Here is a 14,933-nt window from a genome sequence, read left to right on the forward strand (position 1 = left end):
TTTATTTAGAGACCTCTTAACACGACACTCATACAAGCCCAGTGTACAACATTTTCGGGGTCACCTGTAAAACTGTGTCCCAAAGTAACGATTTGATGTTAATATTAAAAAAAAAAAAAAAAAGAAAGGGGGGGGGGAAAGCAGGTAATGACATCATGCACCAGTAATTTGGAACAGCAAGCGGGAAAAGCAGAAGAAAAAGGAACAAGATAAAAATAATGCAGGCAGACTCATGCATATGTGACCAAACCATCTGGCAACATCCCATCATATGTATATATATTTTTTTTATTTTAAAAATTTCCTTGTCATAATCACATTTTGAAGGTGAATATTATTTGGCATCTGTAAACATGAACATATTTTATTTAAACACTTGGTTTTTAAGATTACAGGATATAAAATTACAATCTTGGCCAGCAACATGTCACAATATGCAATTATGGGACTTTTAATTTACTTGTAAGTCTAAGAATTTTGTCTAAACATGCAAATATCTGCCTCTATTTGTCAAACCTCAATATCAGTTTGGGAAAAAGGCACTGCAGTATAAACAGATGTTTGTGTAAGCCTGCTACTGAAGCAACTCCCTGTGCATCATGTGTCTTAAACAAAGAGGGAGTAAAATTTTAAACAGAATCAAGTCTTTATTCAAATATAATCATTTTAAATATATCTATATATAGATATATATATTTTTATTTTTTATTTTTTTTAAAGCACCAAATTCACAGTGATGTGTAGCATGGTTTGGTTTACAAATGAAACCTGCAAGCAAACACAATGAAAAGGGAAAGAAAATAATAAATTATCTTGAACATACCCACCTCGCTTCAATTTCATCTCCAGACTAGGCTGCAATATGATGTATAATGAACAATACAGGAACTACAGAGGTCCGGACACAGGCAAAACCAGCATTTAAAACTTCCTTACATGCCAATGAACAGCACAGTGTTTCTGCATGTTTTAGGCAATTCACCACGAATAACATAAGACTCTTTTCAAGGCATGCACTAATTTCATTTTTTAGGATTTGAATGCTTTTATATCCCAGGCAGATGGCATGTGTTTTTGTTTTTTAAGATATAAAAATAATTTGGAGAAACTGGAAATTTAAGATTACTTACAGTCAAAGTTATGCAATGATCCACTTTGACATTAAAAGCTCAGAGAAAGGTTATTGTAATTGGCTGATCAATGAACCTTAGAGAGTAAAGTGAAATAAAAAGGCCCGTGAGGAAGTCACAAAAACATTCACAATAATCTAAAACTCTACAACAGGTCAGTAGAAATGAAAATTATATATTAGATAGGGAATTGTATTAAATTGGCTAAAATGTGCAAAAAACACCGCCATGGTTCTTTAACAAACCACCATCTGCCACTGTTTCAGACTGATGTCAATACTATCGTCGCCTCTGCATGAAGAATTTTTTTTTTTTTAAAAGATGACAAAAACAAAAAACCAAATGTCCACAAATGTGTAAGACAAAAATGTGCAAACTGCAACATCAGTTCACGAAGCTACCCCACCCTCCCCCATAAAAAGTGATTTCATTTTAATATACATGCATTCGTCATTCACACTGAACTTTTAAAATTACCAGATAATGCCGATTTGGACAAAAAACAAACAAACAAACAAACAAACAAACAAACAATGGGAGAAAACAGTGTTTGACTTCATGCCGGGGCAAAATAAACCATTTCCAGCTGTTTGATGAAAACCATGACTGTATTAGTTTGACACAAGTGCAGGGACCAGTGGGGGGGACAGGGTCTTGAGTAAAATCCATAAAACATTCCACATATACTCTGTTCTTCATCACTTTAACTACAAAAAAAAGGAAGAAAAACAAAACAAAAAGGCATCCCATTGTTTTTGGTTTTAAGGCGAGGCTACGTCAGGCGGGAGGGCAGGGCGGGGCTTGGGTCACCCTAAGACTTCCTGTGAATTCAATTTTGTACTGAGCCGCTCTCCTCGCTGTCCCTTCCATTTTACGTGTTCTTGCTCCGCTAAGTCTATTTCAAACGTTCAGTGAGTTCCTGTGTGAGGCCCAGGTTGAGCAGCTGCATGGTGGGGAGTGAAGAAAGGTGGGGAAAGGCCTTGAGGAGCTTCTCCCAGCATAGCTCCAACAGGCTGGGCACAGTCAGCCAGATCTTGAACAGAGAGCCAGTTCTCTTGTTCTCATGGATGTTCACCACACCACCATGGATGTACATGCAGCCAGCCTGGGTACAAAACAAAAGAGATGGGGAAAAGGTACATTTTACAGTGTATACAGCTTAACAAGGTTCAGGCTTCTAAACTTCCTCAATGTCATCATTGATTATCCAACTGGTAACAAACAAAATCTTTTCATTAGGTTCTCCTTGCACCTTCTGGATCACAAACAGTTTTTTATTTTAAGAGGACGGTTCCATATAATAACTATAACATCAAAAACAAAATTAGAGGTCCACAAATATAGACAAAAAACAGCCATCATCAGGGGCTTAGAGCCAATCACTGGTCTCATCCACACATTGAAACTATCTATCACACCTCACCACATGTCTTGCAGCACCCTCTCATATTTCTGCCACTCCTGGGTTCATGCAGTAATACTGATCCTCTCTTGGCACCATAACTTAATGTTTTATCTAGATCCATAAAGTGCAAGTCCTCCTCCTTAATACTTCTGCATCAACACTCTCAAAGCAAACATTGCATCTGTAGAGCTCTTTATTGGTGTGAAGCCATTCTGCAGCTCACTGATCGTTACCCATCTTCTTAACCTAGCCTCCACAACTCGTTCTCATAGCTTCACGGCATCACTCGTGAACTCCTTCCCTCTGTAGTTACTACAGCTCCACAATTGATCAATAATGTGCATCAATGTCAAAATTGTCAAGGAGCCTCAAGTTCTGAAATGTGAAGCCTAAAACCTCATATTTACTAACAGTCAGGATAGGGATGATTGTATAAGACTCATATTTTCCCCTCTTTTTTTTTAAAGAAGAAAATGACCCTGCTTTTTATTGGATTTACAACATTTTCAACATTTCTGTAAATATTTTCCTCATAGTATAAATATTTACATAATGAAATAACCAGTTTCATTATTTATTTATACCAGAATGATATTCACTTTGTAAATTATATATATTTTGTAAAACAGTTTGATAAACCATGCTGTGCTTTAGGGCATCACTCCTCTGTGATGGACAGATTGCTGTAAGCACTGTCCTCACAGTTTGTCATATTTGGATTTACAAACAGATGCATCAGCTAGAGGCTTTACAGAGAGAATCTGCAAACCAGAAGGTGACGTCACCATGGCTTTGTCCATCTTTTTATATAGTATATGCTAGGAACCCACGACAGCTTATCTAACATGTAATTTCACCTTCTGTGTATACATTTATATTCTGAGTTTGGTGAGTACTAAGGTAATTTTGCTACTTTGAAATTTAGACTGATCCAAAGAAATGGTATTGTACTAACTGGGGTAACAGCAGCACAGTGAAAGTAGGCTGGCTCGGGCATCACTGCTGGTAGTTTGCTCCACTGGAAAGTCTGAAGGTTGATTTTCCACAGATCAGCTAATATCAATTCCCCATTGTAGCCTCCACAGATAAATACATCTACAATAGAAAAAGCAGATAAAAACATTAGAATGAGAGGATGTAGTATGAAATTACAGTGCTTAATAAGTGATACTGGCTATACAGAAATATGTTCTTTGGTATAGCAGGCCTCACCGTTGCGTATCTGCACGCAGCTATGGCACCTTCGAGGAGCAGGATAGCCTGTCAAAAGCACAGATATTTTAGTAAAGTGCACTACTGTTAAGGATAGCACAGGCTTACAGTTAATCATGATGTGAAGTATACAAACCTATCTTTTCATGAGGTTTAGTTGTAATCTCCTCCCAGGAATTGGTTTCCAGATTATAAGCATGTATCTTAAATAAATAAAAAAAATAAAAAAAATAAAAACATTTTAAAAAGTGACGTGTGAAAAATGACAGACTTGGACAGTTATCAAGATGGAAGACACTTCTACTGATAAATTCAAAATATTTCCAACTCATCTGATCAGCTTTTGCGTAGAAGTACAGATATATAAACAATGACTAATGCTAGCATTTTTATATGCTTTTTTAGTAGTAGTGTACAGATTTTTTATTTTTTTTGTAAAAACCAGAGTTTTGTTTCTTCTCTTTTTACCATTGGCACACTAAACAAATCCTAGGGAGTTCAAAAAAAGACTAGACTTTAGACTAAGACTATGAATACACCAGGGACATGGATTTTCCTTAGCTGGAACCTTAGCTGGTGACAAGTTACTTGAGGGTATATAAAATCTTTTAGTGGTACAGTACCTTATCTAAAGGATATGATGTCCAGGAAGTTCCTCCTCCCAGAATATAGATCCTCTGTCCATCATGTGCTATTTCATGCCTATATCTGTGAAACACACCATGACAAGGGATTTTAACATTTTAATACTAGTAGAGATGGAAAGAGATATGTTATCAGAAAACTTCACTCGCGATACAATATTATTGTAATTTTTAAGATTCTGCAATAATAATTCTGGCGACCTTCCAGTTACAGATGCACTTCCCAACCCCCTGAGCCACGGTCGCCCAATTATTATTAATAATTATTTTTTGCTTGCAAAATGATTTTCAAGCATACCAACAATGTCACTATAACCTGCCATAAATGTTGACATAAGACGGAATCAGTCGGCAATTGAATGGGGTCAAAGTGGCAATTATATCCAATCTGTTTCTGATAATACAGCAGTGAACTGCAGAGAAATTTATTGTATTCTATAAAATATTGATATTTGGTTTCCCTGTATTGATACAATATTGCCAAACAAAATATCCCCCCCACCCCTAATGCTAAACTCCTCAAGCATCATCATACCGCTCCTCGGGCAGGTCATCGGGAGGGTTGTTGGGCTTAAGGTGGATCCACTCTCTTGTGGTCAGGTCCAGCCTGTGTAGGTCTGTGCTGTAGATATAACCTGTTGTCCCTCCAAACACGTACAGGAAGCCGTTTATAATAACCATTGCCTGGAGGCAGAAAGTATGAAATGGCAGATAAAACACTGAAACAAAAATTTTACGTACAAATTTTTCTAATTTGAATGTGGTCGTCAGAAAGGAGGACGACTGATTTCTGTGGCTACCTGTCCATAGATTCTGTTGGGCTTCTTCCCTCGACAGTTGAGCAGCGACCATCGTTTGTACTTCACGTTACAAACGTGAACGTCGTTGCCATTATTTTCACCAAAGGGGATTCCGGTGCCCCCAAACACCAGGAGGTTGTTACCGTGCAAAACAGCTGCAGAAAAACAGCAACACCAAATTTGATTTTCATACATGTTTTTTTTTTGTTTGTTTGTTTGTTTGGTTTTTTTTTTTTTGGGGGGGGGGGGGGGGGGGGGTATGAAATACCAACAATGTGTAAACACTAGTAAAATGTTCAGAAGTACTAAATACACAATGCTTCACCTGACATTGATGCCAGCTCTGTGGGCATGTAGCCCTCTGTTCGGATCTGCTGCCAGCAGCCTGTTGCAAAATGATACCTCCATAGCTCCCTGAAAAGTGGATAGTCTTCATTTTCTGAGCCTCCTGACTCATCGTAGTCAGGGTTGTACCCACCAAACACATACAGGTTAGTGTTGTCAGCGACGCAGCGGTGCCCACTGCGGGCAGGTGGTGTGCGATGCCCTGGAAACAGAAAAAAACAAACAATCAAAGCCTAAAAATGACGATGAGGAGTACCATCCATCATAGCAAAAAGCTACTACTTGAGCTAAATGCTGCTCTTAATTTTATGCATGATTTGAACTTTGACACTGCTTTACCAGATAAAACAAACTTTTTTTTTTTTAAACTGACAGAAAAAAAAAGGTATATAAAAAACATTATCCAAAAGTAATACAAGTACTTGTAATAACAGTGATATGCCGTGGTCATATCACCCAGCAATCAAATCAATTAAAGCGTTAGAGTATAATCTGCATATGCATCTAAAAAGTCAAACGTTTTTTAGAACTTAAGACTAGTTATAGCTCCAACCTGACTAATGCTCCACCGGTTATATACATAACATGTCAACTTTCATATTCATAACTATGAGAAATTCTGCATTACAAGAGTCGTTGTATGACATTTACTGGAACTTGGGAAGAAACGTAAAGGCGTTAGACCAAGAACGCTATATAAGCTCAAGATTATGATCTATGTTAACTGATAAGAATGTGCTTAAGGTTCAGTATAATCAGCATTCATTACTAATTTCCTTTGCTGTATTGCAGTCTTTAGGATTACCATAAATAATTTTTACAACAGGTCAGCTGGGATACATGATGGATGGAGCGAATTTTAATGCAGTTGCAGGAATCCTTAACAGAGAGGAGGAAAGGAGTTACACAGAAGATTAAAAAAAAATCCTATTTTCTTACATTTAATTTTTTTAAATGCTATTGGATAGATATACTAATTGAGGCAAATTACTGTGAAGCCGCAGTTACAGGGTAATTTACTAACAATGTGCTGTAATTTATATATAAAGATGCAGCCAGTTCACCTCAGTAAAAAGAAAAAACAACTTTTTGTAGAAAGAATGCAAATTAGTGGCTTAAAAATCCAGAGGAAGGCAAAGCGCTGCATGCCTGCTAACTAAAATAATCCAGTTTAAGCTCAGGTTTCATATAATTTTTTTTCTCTGAAAACAGCAAGGCAATCATGATAAATGAGACGAGGCTGAATGAAAGTGAATATGCTTTTTATATAAGAAATAACTCTTCTGATAGAAGAGTTATTTCTCTTCTGATAGAAGAGATAGAAGAGAAATAACTCTTCTATCTCTTCTATCAGAAGAGTTATTTCTCAGCACTGTGCAAAGGGTTCTAATGATTAGGACTCGGGTGCAGCGCAAGATTGATCCAGAGGAGAACTGCATTATTAAAAACTGTCCCACCCTATAAACCTGAAATCTGTGTGGAACAGCTGACCTGTACCATGCGCAAAAGACCACAAAACATCATTTACAGTCAGATGATGAGCCATCTCAGTTGCTATGTTACTATCCCATGTGCGTGAATGCGCACTTCGCCTTTTAGTTTTAATAGCACATTGCAACATTTAAGCATTAATTTAACTCCCCAAACCTTTTATTAGTTACAGATTGAACAAATGGGGTTTGCCTCTAAACACGCACGCAATTTTTTTTCCAAACACAACTTTTTTTTCCCCAGCACTAAAGTTTGTGCAATTTGCAGTAAATTGTGTTCCGAAGACTTTGTAATTTACACTGGTGTGACTCATTTAAATATTCTCCTCCTGAAAGTGAAAATACAAATACATTTGGCATAATACCAGCCTCAAAAAACCCCTCCTGTTCACATACTGACACTTAGTCTCTTTCGTAAATCCAGCAGCTTTTTAATGTCAAAAGAAGGCTTTGTGCTGCTGTAGACATTAGTACACCTGGCCCTCGATTTTTCTTCTTTTTAAGCCTACAAGGAGTTTTTCCACAGACTGTTCTCTTTTATAAGACCTCCATAAAACAAAAGGGTCAGAACATGTTGTGGTGAAGGAGGATGTGCGTTTTGTAGTCCATCTTCTACCCATTGTAGTTTCATCAATACTCAGGCACACTATGGCACCTATTTGCTCCTACTGTCTTGTAAAACTTCATATGAGCAATAAAACTACAATATAAATATTTTATCAGTCATCAAGATAATATTTCTCTGTAGATCTATGTCAGCATCCGTTAGAGTGACCAGTTTTGGTCTTTGCACTGCAGAATTTCCCTTTCCTGACCAGCTTGTATCTGTAAAACACAAAAGTATACAGGATCTCAACTTAGGATCTACCACAGGCATAAGAGGAAATAACTAGCAACCAAAGAGCAGTCTATTCTTTGAAAATTTTATACACACAATAGATCAGCTCAGATATGTTTGGGTTTTATTTTTTAGTTTTTTGACCAGTAGAGGTTATACTGAAGTTATCCTCGCTATACGTTGCTGGAAAATAGAGATGTAACACATCTCTCCATGACTGAGAACATACCTAATGAGAGCTTGAAACTTGTTAGTGGACATGGCTCTGTGATCCGCTTAAACCATCAAATATTTTATCAACCCTCAGCATAAACCACAGATACACACAAAGCTTAAACCTTCAAATTGTTATAAATAAAACCTTAAATCCATGAAATCCACTCCAGCCGATATTAGAACATTTACTGTAGCACACTGCAGCCGATAAAGCTCTATGCAAAAGTATTATGTGCTATTTTCTCCTGTTAGCTTAGATAGGATCGCACCCAACACATCAAAAGATAATCAAACAGAATTGCGGGATGTTGCTAGCCTGAATGTAATGCTTTAAAATATCACGAGTAAAAGCAAAGTTTAAAATTCCTGACTCAAAGTAACAAGCAGCTGATGTAAATGACACAGACTCAATTTGACTGTACAAACATGATAACGTCCAGGTAAAGCGTAACGTCGTTAGCATATCTTGCTAATGTTTTTGACCGACCTGCTAACGTCACACCGTGCGGCGGCCGGCCTGTCAATTTCTGGAATTTATTCAGCTGGTCTGGACTGTGAGCACATTCGGCGTCCGACATCGTCTCCCCCTTTACAATCCAGTCACGGAGAATGGCACGTCAAATAAAAACAACATCTCATAAGAGCCGTAGAATCATTTTACGTTTCAGTCAGTTTGGAAGACATCCACAAACGTTACCTCCCCCCGCTGTGGATTGGACTTGGCCAATCACTGGACTCGTTATTAGGACGTTGCGTCATTAGATGTGGGCGGGGCGGCGCTTGCCGGTATGTATCCACAACACAACAGTTTTACTTGGAGTGTGGATGGCCCAAAATGCGTTCCCAGGCTATATATATATATATATATATATATTAAAAATACAAATAATGAAAAAAAATATTATTGTTATTGCTTGCACTGTACAGACCTAGTCAAGGTTACCAATTACCTTCTTTTAACAACTGAGAGTGGAGACAGATTATCATTTAGAACATGAAGTGGCATTCTTATGTTTGGGGGGAGAAACAAACAAACCATTAAAAAAAACTGTCACCATGGGCAGCTATTCATTATCTAGAGATCACATCACCTGTGGTGCACCATAAGGTTCCGTTTTAGGTCTTACTTTGTTTTCTATTCATGTGCTTTCAGTTGGAGGAAATACAGTTAGTGAATCAGGAAGTGCAGAAGATGAGTAGTAAGAATTGGGGGCAGCTATTAAAGACATACCTGGAGATGTTTAAGACAGAGGGCTTTTGACCAGATTGTTTAACACAGTCTTGGAGAACATGCCTAAGGAATGGAGAATAAGTCGAGTGGTAATGATTTTCAAGAACAAAGGTGATGTGCAGAGCTGTAGTAAAAACAGAGTTTAGAAAGTTGATGACCCAGACCATAAAGACAGAGTGAGAGATGTGGAAACTAGATTAGGAGGAGAGTTGAAAATCAGTGAGCAGGTGATGTAGGCAATGGCATGTATGTAAAATTTAATTTAATACTTTCAGTCAATAATTTCAAGCACTTATATCTTTAGTATTTTCTTCCCTAATGTTAAAAATATGGTCAGATAAGCAAGATGGGACAAAAGCGTTTCTGCTTTTATCCAAAAGTCCTCGATGAAAATATATTGGGACAATGCTGGGCCCTCAGAACGCATCATTCTTACTCAAATGCCTCCAGATCATAAAGTAGAACTGTGCTGGCTTGAACAGAGACACATTTTCCTACTATCTGGTGATGCAATATTCAAAAAAATTGAGCTAATAACAGTATCTAGTGGGATGTGTTGCAAAACAAAACTCCACCAAATAAGAATTTCTTCAAAGCGACTTTGTTTTTGTCTATATAGCATACCTTATAGTTGAAAATATTCATGTTTTCATTACATTTGTGTTAGAGCTATTACTTATTTGAAATTTAATTTATGTAGCTCTTTATTCTACAACAAACTACACAGCATCATATGGTGTCTTAAGAAGCCTCCACTTCAAACTACAGCAGAAGATATTAATGGATTACTAATCTTACAGTGTAATATTGCCCAAAACAATAAATTCAGAAGGGGGAATTTTGTATGCATATTTATTGCAGTTTATTGCATCTGTATAACAATATTTAACAAAAGATCCATAATAAAATACAAATTTAAAAAGTAAATTTTTAACCCTAACCCTAAACAAATTAAAAAAATTTAAAAAAAATTAAATTAAATTTAAAAAGTAAAATTAAATTTAAATTAAATTTAAAAAGTAAAAATAAAATGTTAAAAACACACAAAAAAGTACATTTTAAATCCCAAATTTTTTTTATATTAAATACCAAATAAATAATTCTTTACATTTAAACATTAATAACAGTCAATCTATGAACTTAGCCTTACGGAATTACGCCTCTGAAATTTAAGCTATGTTCACGGTGAAGTGATGTTGTTGCAGCGCTGTGGTCTTGCAGCATCACGAAGCGGAACTGTCGGTTTCAGGGTGTATTTTCCGTGGGACCGCAGAGCCGATCATGGCGACTCTCGGCGGCAGTCGTGGGGATCGTCTCGGCAATTCTAATCACAACAAGTCTGCTATTGTTTCCCCGGAAAAAGTTCGTGAAATTCTCAATGAGGGGGTGTCGTCAACAGGCGTGGGTTCCAACAGGTGCGATTTTTTTTTTTAATCAGAGAGCGCTCATGGTTCAATTTAAAAAGACGGAGAACAAGTTGGCGCTAGCTAGTTTGCCTAGCCACTTAGCTTGGTAGCTGTACTTTTAGCTTCATTCAGTCAGCATAACGAGAAGACGGACGAGATTCCGCAGGTTTGGATGCATGTAAGCTAGGAACTGGCACGCCTTTGTGCTTTCATTGTTGTATTCATCGGGCAAGTTTGTTATGGTAGCATCTGAATTGTCGCCACTGTGTACAGTTAGAGATAAGAGGGGGTGGGGACCTTAAGTTTGGTAGTAACTCCCTACTTTGCAAGTTTGCTGTTTTGCTTCCATCATTAGGTTAAACGAATCGATTCTATTCAGTAGTGTGCGATTATAAAATGAAAATAGGAAACATATAACGTGAAGTACGCATAGCTTTAACCAGTTATATTTGTTTTATCAATCATGTAAATAAAACTGTGCATACTGAAGATGTGTTTTCCCCTTTTTGATGATTTCAGTGTACAAGGGGATTTGAATGTGCTGGAAGTGAAAAGCAACTCTCAAGCACCTTGCGAAGCAACGAACAAAGAAGCCTTTTTCTCAAGAGTGGAATCCTATTCAATATCCTTTTTTCCCTCATTTTGAATCAGTATGAGCCATCTTAGTTCTTGTTTTTATGTTATGTTGTTATTATTACATGTCCTTGCTGTATGTAAGTTGAAGTTTCCCTTAGCGCCGCACTGTTTGAAATGGGCAGGCAAACCACGCATACTTTCCCCTTTGATGTGTGCCAGATATGGCTGGATCAGTGTTGGCTGTGATATGCTCAAGTGCTGCAGCTGCCAGGCTTTCCTATGTGCATCCTTGCAGCCAACTTTAGACTTTGAAAAATGTGAGTGAAACTTAAAGCAACTGCACAATAACAACACTAGAGGACAAACAGGTTGTTTCTTTTCTGGCAAGGTTAGGTTGATATTGTCGGGCTGCCAAAAATTTTTTTTTTAAATTGAAGCGCATCTCCTCTTTTAAACAGATGAAAGCCGCATTGCAGAGATATCAAGGCAGCTTCAGACACAGCATGAAAAGTTTTGTCCTTGGCCTGACTTTCCATGTCCAGGTGGGAGCAAGCATTTTGCATAAAACGTATATATCAGCAAAAGTAATTTGTCTTGAATAAACTTTGATTTTCTTTTTTGTCCATGTAATGATCATGGTAAATGTTGCTTTTATTTCAGAGCGTTTCTGGCTTGTTCCAGCCTGTGAACCATCGACACTTCTTGCTGCCTTTTTGGAGCGCTTCCAGAGCGCCTGTCTCCTTGCACAGCAGCTGCCAGCAATGAAACCGGAGCAGCTGAAGTCTATGGTGAAGCTGCAGAAGGGCTTCAGCCTTTTTAGGATACTGACTTCAGTGCTGTTTGAAGCATTATACATATTATTTACATTAGAGAATACACTTAAAAGAATGCATTATTGAGATTATAGAAACAGTTGTCTGAGTCACTCGTTCACCTATACTTATTGGCCACTCTTTCCTTGCAGTCTTTGACAGAGGACGTTATCAGCAGTATGCTGCAGGTGATTGAGGAAGAACAAAAAAGAATGGGAGAGACTCCTTGCTCTGAGCCTTTAGCTATCCAGATGGCAGCATGTATTGTTTCTCTCTGCGGTTGGGCAGCAAGGTGAGATGTAACTCGAAACTCCTCTCATAGAAATCAGTGTTGTCATATGCTGACATTAAAAGTTGCGTGAAAATTTAGAAACATGGGACAAAAAATGTTTTTCTCCATCTTAGTCCTGCTCTGCACGCCATGAGCCTGCCGATCCTCACCTGCTCCTACTGTATGCGCAAGGTGGGCTTGTGGAATTTCCATCAGATGGAGGGAATGGGAGGTGAAGCAGACAATTCAACAAATACACTGGGCACCCCTGTTCGGGCAACCAGTCCTGCTTCAGCAACCCCAAATGATGGTCAGGGAGAGCATTCGACTTCCACCTCACCGAGCCCTGCTACAACTCCTTGTCGCATGAAGCTGCGGAGCCAGGACTCCACCCGCTCTGACCAGGTAAGGAGGAGGACCAGGTGGATTTCCCGAGCTGTGCCACTTAGCTGGAAAAACACTAAACCACGCTGTGCACAAGCTATGATGCAAGCTTATTAATCCGTTCAATTAGAACAAGTGAATGTAAACTTCAGAACATACTAAGCTGCTTCTATGCTGTCTTGGTGTATGTTACAGGGAGAGGGTACCTCCTCCCCAGTGGCCTTGCGTGCCCGGAGCAGAGACTCACCTAGCCCCAGCGAAGAACTGCCAAGCCCTTTGACGAGGGGCAAGAGGCCCGCAACTCGCAGTAGAGGACAGGGAGATGGCTCAGGGACTGACGGCACTACTAGCCTGCCTCCAAAGCGCCTGTGCCTCTCATCAGCTGGTGGTCTAGTAAGAACTAACATTACTGAGGTTTTTTGTTTGTTTTTGTTTTGTTTTTTTTAAATGATGGCATCAGACTTTATCTGAGGGAATCCGTACAGTCCTGCCTGGTTATTCAGCCAGTGTTTCAAGAGTAATTTGAGTATTTTGTTTGGTTTACATTACAGTTAGAAATTTTGTTAAATTAAAAACATGAAAGACAAACATTCCCTTTTTTAAGGCAGAGGTGTATAATACAAATGTTGACTTACTATCTCTTATTTCAGGATGGGCCCTTGCCCAAGAATGTATTTGACCCCTTAGCTCAGCACAGGGAATGGTGTCCCTGGATCTCCGTAGGAAAGGAGAATGTGGATCCTGGGGCTATCCCTTTTTCAGAAAAAGGTTCAGGACTTTATCAGCAGGGCTGGAAAGCTGGTCTGGACCTCCTCATGCCCATGAAGAAGAACTCCAGTATAGACGAAGGCAGTCCAGCACAGGCAAGACAAAAAGTTCAAATATTTATATTTCATAAAAAAGAGTCATCAGACATGAATATGATAGATTTATACAGATTTACAGATTTTTGCTTTGTTTGTTTGTTTGTTTTTTCTTCCAGGGCCCCCGTGACAAATCTAAAAGGGTGTTTGCTATATTCCGACAGTGGCAGGTTTCCTCTTCGCCATCTCAGTAGACTCTTTGCAAACAAAAACAGCATTGCAACACTGAAGTGATGAACTGACCTCCACTCTTGTTTGTGGTACAGAATCCATATTATGAATGACAGGAGTGTCAAGTGTTATTAAATGTAAGCCATCAATTGAGGTCTTGTTTCTGTTCAGTGTTTGTCAAGGACAAATAAGGTTCATTGTGTCATTAGACAAATGAATGTGTTCCCAGTAAACAGTAAAAAATGTGAATGAATGAATGCTGTGGCTTTTTAAAAAACATTTCAGTTCGGCTACACAAGATTTGGGATGTGTACCGCCATCCACATGACCACAAAGTCTGCTTTGGTAGTCCTTGATGACAACGTGATGGTCTGGATTTTTGTGGAATATAGAAGATCATGAGAAAGGGCCACATGGCTCTACACTGGAAAGATGATGTTTACCTTTACCGTATTTTGAGTTCTTTGCAAGAGCAGTAAACATTAACCTCAGATTAGCAAAAAAACAAAATAAAAAGACTGTGAGGAAGTACTTATGTGTGTATTGTTTTGCTTAAACACCAGATGGATACAATAGCTGTCCTCGAAGAGAGCAGAATCTTTTTGGAGTAGTGATGTTTTGTTTTTTCTCATCCGTGCTACCCGGTTTGAAATTCTTGATTTTCTGTGATATTTCGTTACCGATGCAGTTCTCACTCTCTTGCATGTACCTTTGTCTTTGTAGACGCTCCTAAAAGGGTTTAATAAATTGCTCTTCTGAATGTTTGTTTTACTTTGCATGTCGTTCTTCTGAGATTTGTAAGATAAGGCCAGTCAAAAAATTAATGAAATTATATTGTAAATCCAAGAAAAATGCACACAGTACAAATGTGTCAGATGGCTCTGCTTCACAAAGATTTTTTTGGAATGTGTTTTTTAAAGTTTATTTTAATTTTATTTGCTGAAGTGTGTTTATGTGTATTTATGTATAGATAGATGGATAGGTATTGTGGTCTTGTAGAAGTGGTATTTTTAGCCATGACCATTTTATTTATTCTTTCCCTAGATTAAGTCTTGTTTGTATTCTATAAATAAGATATTAGGTATATTTCAGCTTCGCATAACTCTGGGGGAACTTAGTCAGTTAACAGAAATGAATCA

At 38.2% G+C, this 14,933-nt stretch overlaps 2 protein-coding genes across 3 annotated transcripts; one reads left to right on the forward strand and one right to left on the reverse strand.

The window, feature by feature from the left end:
- Window positions 1-348: 348 nt before the first annotated feature.
- Window positions 349-8,808, reverse strand: klhdc10 (kelch domain containing 10). The gene is made up of 9 exons (XM_040036054.1): window positions 8,568-8,808; window positions 5,517-5,738; window positions 5,192-5,346; window positions 4,927-5,075; window positions 4,371-4,455; window positions 3,884-3,950; window positions 3,748-3,795; window positions 3,491-3,630; window positions 349-2,235 (listed from the first exon to the last, which is right to left on the reverse strand). The coding sequence occupies exons 1-9, from the start codon at window positions 8,656-8,658 to the stop codon at window positions 2,026-2,028; spliced, it is 1,167 nt and encodes a 388-aa protein (XP_039891988.1). The 5' UTR covers window positions 8,659-8,808; the 3' UTR covers window positions 349-2,025.
- Window positions 8,809-10,549: 1,741 nt separating this feature from the next.
- On the forward strand, window positions 10,550-14,558 carry zc3hc1 (zinc finger, C3HC-type containing 1). Of its 2 annotated transcripts, none has more exons than XM_040035320.1 (10): window positions 10,550-10,726; window positions 11,237-11,339; window positions 11,460-11,610; window positions 11,752-11,835; window positions 11,954-12,081; window positions 12,258-12,397; window positions 12,511-12,781; window positions 12,956-13,153; window positions 13,411-13,623; window positions 13,743-14,558. In XM_040035320.1, the coding sequence occupies exons 1-10, from the start codon at window positions 10,593-10,595 to the stop codon at window positions 13,815-13,817; spliced, it is 1,497 nt and encodes a 498-aa protein (XP_039891254.1). In that variant the 5' UTR covers window positions 10,550-10,592; the 3' UTR covers window positions 13,818-14,558. The 2 variants fall into 2 exon arrangements, with proteins under 2 accessions (XP_039891254.1, XP_039891256.1); XM_040035322.1 differs by lacking the exon at window positions 10,550-10,726 and adding an exon at window positions 10,764-10,883.
- Window positions 14,559-14,933: the final 375 nt, after the last annotated feature.

The sequence above is a fragment of the Simochromis diagramma genome, unplaced genomic scaffold, assembly GCF_900408965.1.
Source record: "Simochromis diagramma unplaced genomic scaffold, fSimDia1.1 OVJJ01000816.1, whole genome shotgun sequence".
In the NCBI taxonomy this organism is placed as follows: domain Eukaryota; kingdom Metazoa; phylum Chordata; class Actinopteri; order Cichliformes; family Cichlidae; genus Simochromis; species Simochromis diagramma.

Excerpts from the sequence above, each read along its gene's own strand:
- klhdc10 (XM_040036054.1), bottom strand. The coding sequence starts at position 8,658 with ATGTCGGACGCCGAATGTGCTCACAGTCCAGACCAGCTGAATAAATTC. Across the intron at positions 5,739-8,567 it reads GCACGGTGTGACGTTAGCAG|GGCATCGCACACCACCTGCC; the intron begins GTCGGTCAAAAA and ends TTCTGTTTCCAG. Across the intron at positions 3,631-3,747 it reads CTGCGTGCAGATACGCAACG|ATGTATTTATCTGTGGAGGC; the intron begins GTGAGGCCTGCT and ends TTTCTATTGTAG.
- zc3hc1 (XM_040035320.1), top strand. The coding sequence starts at position 10,593 with ATGGCGACTCTCGGCGGCAGTCGTGGGGATCGTCTCGGCAATTCTAAT. Across the intron at positions 10,727-11,236 it reads ACAGGCGTGGGTTCCAACAG|TGTACAAGGGGATTTGAATG; the intron begins GTGCGATTTTTT and ends TGATGATTTCAG. Across the intron at positions 11,340-11,459 it reads CAAGAGTGGAATCCTATTCA|TGTTTGAAATGGGCAGGCAA; the intron begins ATATCCTTTTTT and ends TTAGCGCCGCAC.